General features: G+C 56.9%; 1 protein-coding gene and 1 pseudogene across 1 annotated transcript; both read right to left on the reverse strand.

The window, feature by feature from the left end:
• Nucleotides 1-236: 236 nt before the first annotated feature.
• LOC138850047 (ral-GDS-related protein-like) lies at nt 237-8,386 on the reverse strand. Its single transcript, XM_089335764.1, has 15 exons — nt 8,372-8,386; nt 8,119-8,181; nt 7,877-7,907; nt 7,022-7,101; nt 6,627-6,820; nt 5,224-5,417; nt 4,817-5,085; nt 3,967-4,182; nt 3,531-3,634; nt 3,012-3,081; nt 2,152-2,226; nt 1,668-1,742; nt 1,109-1,141; nt 634-755; nt 237-415 (listed from the first exon to the last, which is right to left on the reverse strand). Exons 1-15 carry the CDS (start codon nt 8,384-8,386, stop codon nt 352-354), a joined length of 1,605 nt encoding a protein of 534 aa, XP_089191890.1. The 3' UTR covers nt 237-351.
• Nucleotides 8,387-13,761: 5,375 nt separating this feature from the next.
• LOC138850040 (olfactory receptor 6F1-like) lies at nt 13,762-14,702 on the reverse strand (annotated as a pseudogene).
• Nucleotides 14,703-15,218: the final 516 nt, after the last annotated feature.

Raw genomic sequence — 15,218 nt, forward strand, 5'->3', positions numbered from 1 at the left:
GCAGGTGCAGCTCCAGGAGCTGCAACTAGGAGGGGCCCATGTCCGCGGCACATTTGCACGGGTGGAACACCGCTCACAACCTCAGTAATGGGGAAGCAATGACGAGGAAGAATGAAACTCATGGTGCAACATATTTATGTTAACTTTAATAAAACTCTACTAGGGAGTTACTAACAGTGACTATAGTTAAATGGAGGAAAAGAGAAAACATAAGAGGGGCAATTAAACTGATACAACGCAGGCCTCAGCTTCACAGCAGGGAGGCCACTGTCCCAGGCACCAGGCTCACAATGAGCTCAGATCTGCCCCTGAGGTCCCAGGCACTTGGTCACGAGGGCATCACGATGGTGTTCATGGCCTTGAGGCTGCTGTGGGCTTCTTGACAGGGGGCTCCAGCTGGCGGGACAGGGTGTAGCTAACGGAGAGAGCACAGCCATGAGTCCACCAAGAGCCTCAGCTCAGGCCTCCCTCCCAGGGCCTGTCCAGGAGCTGCAGTCCTGGGGCCAGCAGTGCCCATGGGACAGGGCCTGCTGCCCACCAGGGGGCCTGGATGATGCTCCCCGCAGCTGCACAGCAGGGAGAGCCCTCCCCACCCCCACACTAGGCTTCACCTGATTCCTGCCCATCACTCACCTCTCCTTCTCAGTGAGAAACTCCACAGACCGGAACCACACGCCAAACTCCTCATCACGCTTAAAATAATACTTGCTCGCTGCCACCTGAAGCAGTTGGATTTCTTGCAGGACTTTCATTTCCTGGGGATGGAGGGACACACAGGACACTGTCAGGGCCTGGGCTGGGAACGCTGTGGGGACCTGGTAGGGGAGGGGCTGTGGGGTTCTGGGTGTTTCCTCTTAAGAGGCCTCCTCCCCTCCAGCCCATGCAGGCCCCACCCTGGCCTCCGATGGGGGTGCAAACAGCCCCTCCCCAGGGGCTTCTCCTTGATTCCAGTCCTCTACCCGCACCCGCCCTAGGATGGGTCTCCCCCTCATGTGCACCCAGCCCTCCTAATAGAGCAAAGCTGCAGGGGTGATGCATGGGGTTCCCGACCGGGGCCACCTGTGACCCCCAGTGCCCTCCTGCCCTGAGTGAGGCCACAGCTGCTCACCTTATTCAGTTTCTGGAAGCTGACATCAGCCTGCTGGAAGGCAGACAGAGTCCATCATAACCGCCCCCAGCCGGGCCCAGCCCCGACCCTCCCCTTCATGAGGTCATCAAGGGGATGTGGGTGGGAAAGGACAAGGATCTGGGTGAGCTCTGGAGAGGGGACATGGCAGCTGAGGCTCAGGCACCTGCTGTTCTCCCCTGCCTGGTGACAGGAGGGAAACAGAGGCTGGGATGGGCGGCAGTGCTTGACCATGTCAGTGCTTCCTGACCTTGCTGGGCCCAATTTCTCTTCTGCCCATGGAGCCTACCCGAGGGGAGGCCAAGGAGGCTCAGCCAAGACCTTGTGTAGCTTTGTCCCTCCAGGAAAGGGAGGGGCACCCGGTTGGAGGCCCCGACACTCCCAGGGCAGAGGCAGTGAAGCCCCAGCCCCAGGGATGGCTGTGAGGTTCAGGAGAGGGGGGCAGCGCTGAAGGCTAAGAATGCAGTCCAGGCTCTCCCCACACCCCCCACCCTGAGCCTCAGGGACCCGGGCCCACCCCACCTGCCCCAGGATCACTCACATGCACAGAGTCCCCCATCACAGTGTCCAACATCACCAGGTATTTCAGGTAGGTGCCAAGAAAGGGGACGACTCCCTGTGCCACAGGGGGTGGTGATGAGCACCTGCTCTCAGCTGCCCCCCGAGCCCTGGCCCCAGAGACCCCTCCACCCCAGCTCCTGGACCCTGGCTCATGTCTCCCCTGGGAGCCATCCAGGACCTTGGCAGCCTCCCCCATTCTCCATCCTCCCAGCTACTCCCAGGACAGCAGGCACCCCTAGGACTCCTGCTGGGATGTCCAAGGGCACACAGGCCGTGTGGCCCCGAGTGCCACCTCAGCCCCAAGTGCACTGAGAGCCCAGCTGCCCCAGGCCCTGGCTCTGGTCTCTCTGGTGGAGGCCACTGAGGCAGTGTGGGGACTGCAGGGAGGGCTGGAGGTGGAGGCCCTGCTCCTGTGGCTCGGGCCCCGGTGTGACGGAGGAGTCCCCTCACCCGGGCACACGCACCTTCTGCTGTTTCCGCAGCCTCATCTGTGCTCTCTGCGGATTCTTCTCCCGGGCAGCAAGCTTGAAGGCTCCCTTCTGCCAGGATCAAGGTCAGGGTCTTAGGGCCTGTCCTTCTGACCCCTGCCCACACCTGGGCCCTCTGCTGAGGCACTGCATGTCTGACTCCCTCCCCCAAATGTACTCTATCTGGATGCTGTGGCTGCCACCCTCACTGGGGGCACCTTGAGCAAGGGGCCTCCCTGGGTCTGCTCCTTGACTGGCGAGGGTGCTGGGTGCCCCCCCACCACAGCTGTTCTGACTCAGCATCCTACACCTGCCCTCCTCCTGCTCACTGTCCCCTGGGAGGAAGGCCAGGCCCTGCACCGCATATCACCCTTCCTGGTGCCTCACTGATCCCCGGGAGCCCTGCACAACAGGCTCATCAGCCCCATCCTCTACTTGAGAAATCAGAGGCCATGGGCAGTGACCAGCCCAGGGCCACACAGGAGAGCCTGCCCTGCCCCCAGCTGACCGGCACCCCACTGCTTCACCCCAGCTCCAGCTGCACCCCTGGCCAGGAGTCCATCAGGGCTCTCTGTGTCCTGGTCCCTGGCCAGGCACCGCCATGGAGAGAGAGGGCCAGGTGGTCTCAGGAGGCCTGACTGACAGGTGCTGGCCACCCAGCCCCACTGGGTGCTCCCCCCAGCCCCAGCAGGGTTGAGCACGAACCACAGCTTCTGCTGCACATCTCCCCTGCCACTCAGGGAGTGGACCCCAGGGATCATCTCTAGTGACAGGCAGGGCCTGCACAGGCTCTGGGTGGCGACACTTTGCTCCCTCCCTACCCCCCAAGCACTTGCCCCGCCTCCCAGCCTCCCTACCTTGGTGAGCCGATCTCTGCTCAAGCCATTGTCCTTCTCACACAGGCGCTCAAATTTTTTGCAGCTATTCCTGTGGAGATGGGAAACCAGGAAGAGCTACTCGGTGTGATGGGAGGGTGGTGAGTGTAGCTCCCATTTCTTGAGAGCAAGGAGGATACACACGGCCCAGGTGACTTTCCCACTGAGTTCCCTAAGCCCTGGTGCCCAGGGGACAGGCGGGGAGCTCAAGTGGTTCTCCTGGGCCCCTCCCCTCCACTGAGCAACACTGTTCAGCCTCAAGTTCACCTGCACAGGGAGCTCCGGTGCTGCCCAGGAGCACTATTAAAGAACTGGTGCCTTCAGCAAAGTAAATATAATCCTGCAGCAAAAATTAGGCAGAAGGTCTAGGGGTCTCGAAGGTGCCATTCCCCATGCCTCCACTTAGAGTCCATGTCTGGCCCCTCCCAGAGTCATGGGGGTTAGTGCTGAGTCCTAGGGTCCCAGGTACACCCTGGTGCTCCTGTGGGAGAAGGCACCCACCTGGAGACTTCTCCCCACGTCTCTTGCAGGCGACAAATTGGGGAGGTCTGTAGAGCAGTGAGGATGGCATGGGCCGAGGAAACGTTCCTGAGGGTCTGGCACTCCTGGAGAGCAGAGCAGATGAGGGAGAAGTCACCTGATCCCCCTGGGCTGACATCCCCCTGCTGCATCAGATGCCCACGGAGCCACAGGAAGGCACGAGGGCACTGTGGCCACCCTCACAGGGAGAGGATTGGGTTCAACCCACACGGAGGTTCAGGTGGGAGGTGAGCATGCACCCCTGGGGGAAGTGAGTCAGGTCAGGCCCCTCCCTGCCAGGAAGGGCCCAGGGTCTGTGCAGGGTCTTCAGCCACAGGGTGTACTCCCGACGGCTGATAAAGCAAAGTGGCCATTCCCAGAGTGCAGTGAGTGAGGGCCCTGTCTGCCCATGGCTGACCTTGGCCACCTTGATCCAGTGCTCCACCACACGGGCCCTGTCCGTGGCCTTCATGCTGGGGTCCCCCAAGCATGTGGTTACTACACAATTTGTCACGCAGTTGAACTGCTGGACGGTGGCATGGACAGTGGAGGCCAGGTGTTCCTTGCCTCCCTTGTTGCTCTTGGTCCAGACGGAGCCCAGGCAGTGGAAGGGCATGACCTTCTGGAACAGCTCCTGGGGAGGAGAGTGTCCCATGGGCACAGCCACCCCCACTCAGAGTGCAGGAGTGCTGTGCATGGGGCTCACAGCGGTGGGAGCAGCAGCCCACTGAGGGTGCTCAGAGCCCCACGGCCCAGAGCCCATTCTTGGAGAGAAGACACAGAGGTGTTTTCTCCCGGGCATCCTGGCCAACTCCCCATCCCTCAGCCCATCGCCATAAGCCCTGTGCTGATGTGCCCATCCCAGCGCACCTCCCTGTGGCAGCTACAACAAGGGCTCTGTGTGTCTGCTCTGGGACCCCGTCCAACTCTGAAGCCTGATCAGTGCTGAGACAGGTAGGCATTCTGGGCACACCAGCAAGGACGGGGGCCTGTCTGCACCTCAGTGAGTGCCCTCCACCACCACTGGGCCACACCGTGCCCAGCTTTCTGTCTGTCGCTCTGTGCACCTGGCATGAGTGTGTCCCATCTCTGCTGTGCACAGGGGACAGGTGGGTTAGGACATGAGAAACGAGCCCGGGTCACACTGGGGCTGAGACATGAAGCCTGGGCTGACTCAGAACACTGGACTTGGCCAGGGCTTGTGTGGGACAGCAGGTGCCACAGGGACGCCGTGGTCCTGGCCCTGCCCAGCAGAGCCGGCTGCTCACCGCATCCAGAAGTGTGAGCTGTTCTGCCATCGTCCTGGGGGAGAAGGCGGTGATGTCAACCATCTCCGCCCCAGGCAGCTCCTCTGCAGTCCCAGCCCAGCCAGAGGAGGCCTGTGGAGCTGGCCCTGGTGCTGATTGTGCGCATGGAGGCAGGCCCCGTGGGGAAGCTGGCCCTGGCTCTGGAGCAGGTCCTGGCTGAGTCAGTGGTGCTGCAGCTGGCTCCAGAGCCAGTGCGCGGAAGGGTGCTGGCCCTGCACGCAGAGCAGGAGCTGGAAGAAGAGAAAGGGTCGCCAACGTGAATCACCTTCCAGTGGCCTCTGCAAACCCTGAGAGGTCGCACTGCCTGGAAGGTTATTCCAGCCCCAAACACCACCCCTGAGAGACCTGCAGACTGCGCTGCCCCTCACCGTCTGCTTTGGCCTCAGGGTGCTGGGCGTGTCCGGGCAGGGCATACAGAAAGTACACCTGGGTCCCCAGGTCTCCTCCAGGCAGGCTGACAGGCTTGCAGCCCACCTTCATCTTCAGCAGTGGAAGGCTGGTGCGGCCATGGAGCTCTGCTTTGTACAGGTCTCTGCAGCGTCCCAGGAAGGAAGCCATGTTGCTGGGGACACAAGCGAGGGCAGTGGGGTCAGAGGCTGGCCTTGGCCGTCACACTGCACTGCCTGGGGCCCCTCTGTGGTTCTGGGACCCTGGGCATGCCTCAGCCTGTCCAGAGCATGACCCCACCCCCAAGTCCTCCAGGGCTGCCCCGGCCGTGGGAGACCTGGTCAACAGGGCTGGTGCACACCCCGTGGTGACAGCCTCCCAGTGACCTTCTTTCCTGAGGGGAGGGCCCCCAGCACTCAGCACGGAGGCTCCAGGCAGACTTAGGAGCAGGTTTCTCAGGATCTCTGTAGGTCTGGGCCTCCTGGGGTGGGCTGAGAGCGTGGGCAGAACTGGGAAGCACCTGTGCTGGGCATGGACCCCTGGCTGTTCTGTGCCCCAGCCTCCCCTCTCCTTTGCAGTTCTGGGACCCCATTCCCAGCTCTGTTCTCCTTTCCTTTGCGGGGAGTCCCTGGTCCTCAGTACTCTCAGAGGAGTCACAGGAAGTGGGAGATCCACACGCTGTTTGTCCCTCCCCAGCCGCAGCCCACATTTCGCTCCTACAGTTTGTAGGGACAGAAGACCCCTGCCTGGACCCACAGTCCGTGATGTCCTAGTGGGGCCTGGGCTCTGACATCCTGGCAAGACCATGGGAGGACGATCCTCTCCCCTCTGACCCTGTGGACAGGATCCGGGCAGGCGTTCAGCTGGGAGAGTCTGGATCCTCCCAGATCAAGAGGCCCTGTGAATGCTGTCTGCTTTGCTCGCTGAGCTGTGACATGTGTCTGCAAAGTGACTGCCCAGCGCTTAACATTCACGTGCTGTGGGGATGAACCACACACAGACCCTTGCCAGAGAGCTGAGGGGCCTGGGCCCCACACCCAGTGCCCGGGCCCTGCTCTGTCTGAATCAGGGACTGGGGCTGGGAGGCCTCCTTTACAGATGGGAAGGCAGGGCTGCTCTCTGTGGGGTCTTCCAAACCTCGAGGGCCATGGGCTATTGAGTCCCGAGGGTGCAGAGACCAGAAGAAGAGGGATGAGCGCAGCGCCAGCAGCCCTGGCCACAGAGCAGGCACCAGGCCCCTGCCATGTCTGCAGTCACATGGTCCCTGTCAACCCCTGAGGCTCACGCCCACACCACCCCACTTCTCAGAGGAGCACACAGGCACAGAGAGCCACGGCTAGGGGGCAGCAGAGGCCCCATGTGCCTGGAGAGCACAGACGCTCACCTATGGAATATCTGGTCCAGGAAATACGGAACAGTGCTGAAGTCACCATATGAGCACAGCAGAGTGGACAGGTAAGTGATGGTTCTTCCTGGGGAGGCCTGGACCAGGGACTCCTCCAGCTTCACCCCGGTGCCTGGCTGCAGGCTCCGCAGGGGCCAGACCTCCGCCAGGTGCAGTGTGGACACACCTCCAAACTAGGGGGGACCAGCAGAGACAGGATTCAGAGGTAGCTCCAGGGACCCCCGACCATGGGAGTCTGGGCTGGGAGAAGACCCCCTCACAGAGGGCATCCAGCTGCACCAGGTGACCCCTCACATCCCTGGGGGGTTGGGAATGAAAGGCCCAAAGTGACTTTGTTGGCCGCCTAGAGAGCAGCGTGGGAGAGTGGGGAGGGCAGAGTATCCCCCCAGGGAGGCCAGCAGCTGGGAGCAGCAGTGCAGAGATGGCAGCTGGCAGTGTCCCGGCCACAGCCCTTCTGCACGGTGATCTGACCATGGCTGCTCCAGGGGACACCTCAGCCCCTCTCCCCAGCAAGTGCTGTCTGGGCCTCTGTCTCAGCAGGGCATTAGCTCCTGTGAGAGCGACGGTGACGCTCTGACTCTGCGTCCCTGAGTGTGGTTGCATGTGCCATGTGCTCCTGAGGAGGTGATGGACGTTAGGCCAGGCCATGGTGTGGGCCCCAGCTCTGCCATGCTGATAAGGAGAGGGGACAAGGACACAGAGAAGCACGGGAGAACACGAGAACATGGGAACAGAGATGGACATGTACAAGCAGGAGACACAGGCACATCCAGCCCCCAGCACTGTGTGCAAACTGCTGTGTGAGAGCTGCCCTCGTGTGGGCCCTGGGCTGTGACTGCCCAGCAGACCAGGCTTCCAGGGGCGCTCTCTGAGGCTGTGACCTGAAGCAGGGTAGCCGGGGACGAGCACTGGAATCCCAGCTGAGCTGCAGTACAAATGTCCTTTCTCATGGAACAGGATGGAGACGGGTGGGGGCTCCAGGGCTGACCGAGAGACACACTGCCGACACGTGCATGGAGTAGTCTCTCTCTCTCTTGAGTGTAAGCCTCACGCCTGTGTGTGGGGTTTGGGTTCTCTGTCATGGGCTCTGGGGAGGTCTGGAAGCACAGCGGAGGTGACCCCTGCCCGGGATTCCCGGGCTGGGTGGGAAAACAGTGCTGTCCCACACGCGGACGCTCTTGACTTCGTATCCAGGGAACCAGTAGTAACCTGTCCCCTGAAAATCCCACCAGGGCCCGACATGGGGTTGCCATAACCCAGCTGTCAGTGGGCAGCAGAGGGGCGAGATCTCTGAGGAACCAGACTGGGGTCAGTCACTCAGGTGGGAAACACCAGGACGGGGCCCAGAGGTGCCTATATCCAGGCTCTGGTCCTCGGCCCAGCCTGCTCATCTGAGTCCCTGCCTGTGTATCTCCCTAGGCCCCTCCCTCAGCCCAGCCCAGCACTGTCCATGGCTGTTGGCCTGACGCACCTGTCCGTTGCCTGAGAAGATGAGTTCCTCATGGGAATCATTGCTGATCTCCAGCGTGGAGCCCTGCAAACAGAGTGCCCGGAGCCAGGCCAGAAGGCGTCAGTGTCCCACAGGAGACACCCCGTGAGTATTTCCACTCCCCAGGTCACATATGTAGGGACATCTGTATATACCCCCAGCCAGGAGGACTCCAGGGGACACAGGAGAACTCAGATGTAACTCCTGAGTAGACAAAAGGGCCCCCAACACCCACTTTCCCATCCACCATCCCTGGAATGGGTACAGATGGCACCACAGCCGTCCTCCAACACCTGAGTCCTGGTGCTGTGCAGGAAGGGCCCCTCCTCTTGTCCCCTTCGTGGGGACGGGAGAACAGCCCATGTGGGGTCACCAGAGACGCCAGGCCTGGACAGGACTTCCCCGGGGCTGCTAAACCCTGTTACCTGTGGCTGCCTCCTCCCCCGTGGCCACAGGCATCCATAGTGAGAGCTCAGCCAGCGTGTTACACGCTGGAAGAGACCTTCATTCTGGGCTTTGGCTCTGCGAGAGCCTCGCCTTGAAGGGCAGCAGCAAGGGAACATAGTTCTCCCTGCAACGTTTCCTATCAAGTGAGCTGGCAATGGCTACCACTAGAATGTGGGTGCCTGGTTACCAGAGTTCCATGTTCTGTTGTGGCCCGTCACCAAGGAAGTGAGGTCACTTCCTCCAGGTCCAGGACATGGACCCTTCCAGCAGGAAGAGCTCCCAAGGCCCTCTGGGCTGCTGACTGTTCCTCTCCTGCCCTGATGCCATCCCCTTGACTGTGCACAATTCTGCAAACACAGCCCCATCCCTCAGTGCCTGGGAGACCTGGATGGGGTCAGGATCCCAGGTTGAAGGGCACTCAGTTGGAGTCTAAACCTCCTTTTCCTATCATTTCCCAAAGACAGCAGCCTGCTTCTTAGGAAGGCCCCTAAAATCCAAGCTAAGGTCAGTGAGGAAAGCCAAGGGCAGTGTCTTAGACGAGCCCTAAGTTCTTAGGCCATCTTCTGCTGCTTTCCCAGGCGCATTAGCAGGGAGCTGAATCAGAAGAGGCACAGCTGAGCCACACACCGGCACCCCTAAGGGATGCTGGCACAGCAGGTGGTGGCTTCACCTGCTAAAGCACAGCACCAGCTCCTGTGTGAGCTTTTATTTAGAATGCTGAGATTGAATGGTGGAACTCATGGCTAGGTCATGGCATCACCTGGAGTTTGAGTGAGCCATGGAAGCCCCAGCCTGGGCCAGGGTCTTCTCCACTCCACAAGGGTGGCCCTCCATCCTGAGTCGGGTCTGGTCCTGGTTGTTCCCATGCTCAGACGCTGCCCCCAAGTCAAAATCTCTGAGCTGGAAAAAGTGTTTGCACTCTGCCCTGCTGTAAGGACAGAACTGCCTTCCCATGTCTCAGACACCCCCAAGCCTTCAAACACGAGTGTCAGCTTCAGCAGGCTCCTGAGCACCACATGGTTTCTCTCCGAGCCCCATGCTGCAAGGTCTGGCCTGCTTGCCATGGAGCCCCGCTGTTCTCCAGACCCTGACCCCGCCAATGGCAGTGTGTCAGAGCCAGCAGAAACCTGTAGCCATCAAGGGTCTTTCCACAATTCTTTCCACCAATCTTTTTTTTTTTTTAAGGATTTATGTATTTATTTGAAACAGAGTTACAGAGAGGCAGAGGTAGAGACAGAGAGGTCTTCCATCTGCTGGTTCACTCCAAATGGCCACAACAGCTGGAGCTGCTCCAATCTGACCAGGAGCCAGGAGCTTCTTACGGGTCTTCCACATCGGTGCCAAGCCCCAAGGACTTGGGCCATCTTCTCTTGCCTTCCCAGGCCATAGCATAGAGCTGGAGGGGAAGTAGAGCAGCCGGAACTTGAACCAGTGTCCAGATGGGATCCTGGCACTGCAGTAGTCTTATGTTTCCTGCTCTGTCTCCTAGTGAACCGGTCACATTCTGTTTTTACTGAAACTTCTATTATTTATTTGCTTTACACTTTTTATTGAAAACAGTTGCAGATAAAGTAATTCATATTTTCCAGATCCTATTTCCCTTTCTCTCTCCTCAGAGATATTCAGTCACATTTTCATATTTATTGCCTTAAAATGTACCTTTAAATATCTCAGAGCATTATTTTATTTTTTAAAAAGATTGATTTCATTAATTTATGTGAAAAGCAGAGTAACAGAGAGAGACAGAGATTGTTCATCTGCTGGTTCACCCTGTACAATGCGTGCAACACAGGGCTGGGCCAGGCCGAAGCCAGGAGCCAGGAGCTCCATGTGGATCTGCCATGTGGGTAGCAGGGGCCCAAGCATTCTGGCCATCTTCTGCTTTCCCAGGCTGTGAGCAGGAGCCAGGAGCCTATTCTGGATCTGCCACATGGGTGCAGGGGCCCAAGCCCTTGGGCTGTCTTCTGCTGCCTCCCAAGTGCATTAGCAGGGCGCTGGATGGGAAGCAGAGAAGCTAGGACTGGAATCGGTGCTCTGATATGAAATGCTGGTGTCGCATGGCAGCAGCTTAACCCACTGCACCACAATGCTGGCCCTAGAGCATTATTTTAGACTTTGTTTTGGTTTTTGAAAGTTCCTTTTACCAACTTAAATGTAGGACTTTAAATCCATTACTGGCAGGGCAAGTGTTTGGCTTAGCAGTCACTATACCAGCTGGGAGGCCCAAGTCCCACTTTGCAGGGCCTGGGTTCAAGTCCTGCCTCCACTCTTGATGCCAGCTTCCTGCTGAGGCACGCCCTGGGAACAGCAGTGGTAGCAGATGTGGTCAAGTCCCTGCTGCCCATGTGGAAGAGCCAGATGGAGACCCAGGCACCTGGCTTTGTCCCTGGCCCAGCACCAGCTGATGTGGGCATCTGGGGAGTGAGTCAGCAAATGGGAAACTGTCTGTATCTCAAATACATAAATAAACGGATTAAATCTGTTACTGCTGATTAAACTATTCCATCCACTTATTAATGAAGAACATACTGTCAAGTTTATTCATTCATTCATTTTATTATATTCTGCCTTTCTCCCCTTATTATGTGAAGGGAGAGTTTTTTTTTTCTTATTCAGTGATTTTCCCTATTATATATAAACAGTGCCTTTCATAGTTGCTTGGCAAGTATTTGTTGGATGAGTAATATGCTTTCAGTTAGTTCAATCCCCAACCCTTGTCCCAAAACAAGTCATAGAAGCCAGATTCCTCAGGACAGGCACTGTGGTGTAGTAGGTTAAGCATCTGCCTGAGGCACAGGCATCCCATAGAGGCACTGGTTTGAGTGCTGGCTATTCTACTTTTGATCCTGCTCCCGGCTGATGGCTTGGGAAAGCCGTGGAAGATGGCCCGAGTGCTTGGGAACCTATGTGGGAGACCCAGAAGAAGCTCCTGGCTCCTGGCTTAGGATCAGCTCAGCTCTGGCTATTGTGGCCATTTGGGGAGTAAACCAGTGGATGGAAGACCTCTCTCTCTGTCTCTCCCTCTGTCTGGCCTCTCAAGTAAATAAATAAATCTGAGAGAGAGGCAGAGAGAGAGAGAGAGAAAGAGAGAAAGGAGAGAGAGAAAGATTCCTCTTCCAACCTAGGAAAATGCCTCTCTATTCTCTCCCTGGAGAACCTCAAGTGACAAGTGCCATGCCATGTACTGGAGCTGGGTATGGACTCCCAGAGGCTGAGAGGGGCTGAGCAGCAGGGCCAGGCTGGGCCCCCTCCGTTTGTTACCCTTTGAGCCCAGTCTTGCTTTCCAGTTGCTTCTCTACAAGGCTGTGCATTCTTCACTGAGTCTAAGCCTTAAAACACACGGCTGTGGGGCCGGCACCGTGGCCCAGTAGGCTAATCCTGTGCCTGTGGTGCCAGCATCCCATATGGATGCCGGTTCTAATCCCAGCTGCTCTTCTTCTGATCCAGCTCTCTGCTATGGCCTGGGAAAGCAGTGGAAAATGGCCCAAGTCCTTGGGCCCCTGCACCCACGTGGGAGACCCAGAAGAAACTCCTGGTTCCTGGCTTCAGATCAGTGCAGTTCAGCCGTTGCAGCCATCTGGGGAGTGAACCATCGGATAGAAGACCTTTCTCTCTGTCTCTCCCTCTCACTGTCTGCACTCTACCTTTCAAATAAATAAAAAAATCTAAACAAAACAAAACAAAAAAACATGGGCCTCCCCGGGTCTTTGGGTCATCCTTTCTGACCAAAAGTGTAAATCATGTGAACCACTTTTCCCTCCCACGGTCTCTAAGGAGGCAGACTTTCTTTTTTTTTTTTTTAGATTTTTTTAAGTTTTTTTTTTTTTTTAATTTGACAGGTAGTTACAGACAGTGAGAGAGGGAGAAAGGTCTTCCTTTCATTGGTTCACTCCCCCAAATGGCTGCTATGGCCGGAGCTACGCCAATTGGAAGCCAGGAGCCAGGTGCTTCTTCCTGGTCTCCCATGCAGGTGCAGGAGCCCAAGCACCTGGGCAATCCTCCATTGCCTTTCTGGGCCACAGCAGAGAGCTGGACTGGAAGAGGAGCAACCGGGACTTGTACTGGGTGCCCATATGGGATGCCGGTGCCACAGGTGGAGGATTAGCCTAGTGCACCATCGCGCCGGCCCCAGGAGGTAGACTTTCAACAGAGACACATCTTTGCCAGGGGACTCGGTCTCAGTTAAAACATGTTCTCCTATGTCCTTCCAACATGCAGCCTTCCCCGCCCCATTCACTTCCAAAACCAGGAAAGGTTCCCAATGATGGGAACAGGGAGGTCTGAGGGCAGCTGTTCCCAGCCCCCGCCTTCCTCCTGGGGGAAGAACACAGCCCCAGCCCGCTCCTCTGCCTGGCTCTGTTGGCCAGCCCCCGACTGCAGCGTCTATCCCCAGTCCTGGGAAGTGGGTGAGGGGACGTGAATCTTCCTGAGTGCATGGCTGAGAAGGCAAGGCCTGCTTCTGGCTCCTTAAGATGGGGTCTTTTGGAGGGAAATTAAAAACAAAAACACTCTAATTATTGTACCCCAAGGTTATTTTTCTCTGAAACTCTAATTCTGTGGGACAGCACCTTGACCATGGATCATCATGGGACTTCTATAGCTTTACTCAAACCCTTTCAGTCCTGGTGAATCTGACGTGGCATCTTGTAAGTTAGCAGCTTCCCCTGCCATCTGCATCTATTACCGTACCTCACCCAAGAAAATATCATGTGGGAATAATGGCACTCTCATTTCCATTATGATTTCATACATTTTCCTGTCCTAGTTCTTACACCCCAGATTTACAAGGTGATAAAAAAAATCTTACAAAGAACGAGAACTTGGAGTTTTAGTAATGCACGCTTCACACTGAGTATGTGTCCCTAATGTTATAAAAAAAAAAACTCAAAAGAAAACCCATGTCAATATACAACTATTTCGCTTGGACAAGATAGTTTGCTTTTAACAAAAACTCCTGTTCCCCTCCTGCGTGAGAAAGGAGAGCTCCTGCACACAGTGTTTCCCTTGATAGGTCTGATTTTGTCTTTCAGGTGTTTCCCCTTTGTTTTCTCCCCGCTGGAACCAAAGAAGCATCCCTGTCACTCTGTGGTGCACTTGGAGCCATGATCAGAACACCTGCCATGCTGCAGGAATGGAGAGCCCTGCAGTCTGGGGGCCGGCACACAGCACACCTCCCCGTCACACCGTGGGGAGTTTACCTCCTTTCCACTTTCTCAGCAGACTCTCCCTCACCTCCTTGTTCCGGAGCGTGTAGATGAAGGGGTTGAGAACGGGGGTCACCACGGTGTTCAGGATGTGGATGGCCTTGCTCAGGTCCAGGGCGTCCTTGATGGAGGTTCACACATGCAGGAAGATGGTAGACCCGTACCACAGGAGGACCACAGTGAGGTGGGAGGAACACGTGGAGAAGGCCTTGCTTCGGCCACTGGCCGAGGGGATCCTGAGGATGGTGCTGATGATGTAGACGTAGGAGACCACGGTGATGAGGCATGAACTCAGGATGACCACACAGGCGATCACGAAGGCCACGATCTCCACGGCTTGTGTGCTGGTCAGACCAGGGCGATCCAGGGCGCGATGTCGCAGAAGAAGTGGTTGATGGCATGGGGACCGCAAAAGGACAGGCTGCTGACGAGGGCAGTGGGTGCCACGATGGCCAGGAAACCACAGGCCCAGCAGCCCAGGGCCAGCAGCAAGGAGAGCAGGCTGCTCATGATGGCCCCGTAGTGCAGCGGGTAGCAGATGGCCAGGTAGCGGTTGTACGCCATGACAGCCAGGAGGAAGTACTCTGTGCAGCCTAAGGAGAAGACCAGGTACATCTGCAGGAGGCAGCTGGGGAACCCTATGTCCTGGCTCCTCCCCAACAGCACGGCCAGGGCTTTGGGGACTACGGCGGTGGTATACCAGATCTCCAGGAAAGAGAGGTTGCTCAGAAAGAAGTACATGGGAGTGTGTAACTGGGGGGTGGTACCCACGAGCACCAGGATGGCCACATTCCCACTCACTGTGAGGACATAAATCACGAGGAACAATGAGAAGAGGGACAGCTGGAGGGCCTGGGGCCCCGGGAAGCCCAGCAAGACGAAGTCCTGGGCTAGTGTCTTGTTGTCTACGTCCATGATGCGTCCCTGTCTCTCAGTCCTAGAAAGATGTTGACTCGTGAACAAGTGCCAGCCAGCAGCTGGATGCACACAGAGTCTCAATGGGGTTTGCCAAGTACCTGCACTGTGTTCAGAGGTAGAAGGCGTGGACACCACCTGTTTGATGACGCATGGAATCAGGTGCTGTCATAACCGATTAGCAGTTTAGGGAAGTAATGGGCAAAGAATTTTACACTTCAGGTCCAATATTGAAGTCCAGCCTGTGCCTCCATCATCCTACGTCAAACACAACCCAATGCTGTCATAAAAGTACAACCAAACCCACAAAGGTGGTCATTCCACGTTGACTCCGTTCTTCATATTTTAACCGGATTCCGCACGACCTTTGAATGTAAGCACACAATTTTGTCTTCATTCAGAACTCTGTCTGGTTTCACTCGTGTGTGAGAGTCATGACTTCCAAACTCATTTTCTAATGTACAATCTCTGTCTTCAAAAAGAACGTGGAAAAGTGAACTAAAAGATTTAAAAAGT

The sequence above is a fragment of the Oryctolagus cuniculus genome, chromosome 6 (assembly GCF_051225735.1).
Source record: "Oryctolagus cuniculus isolate XC-2025 breed Fujian yellow rabbit chromosome 6, ASM5122573v1, whole genome shotgun sequence".
NCBI lineage: Eukaryota > Metazoa > Chordata > Mammalia > Lagomorpha > Leporidae > Oryctolagus > Oryctolagus cuniculus.

What these genes read in the sequence shown, in the direction of transcription:
- LOC138850047 (XM_089335764.1), bottom strand. An exon ending in CCTCCCTGGGGGGATACTCT is followed by an intron (nt 6,821 to 7,021) that starts GCCCTCCCCACT and finishes GGTCCCCCCTAG; the next exon opens with TTTGGAGGTGTGTCCACACT. An exon ending in TGATGGGGGACTCTGTGCAT is followed by an intron (nt 1,142 to 1,667) that starts GTGAGTGATCCT and finishes TCTGCCTTCCAG; the next exon opens with CAGGCTGATGTCAGCTTCCA.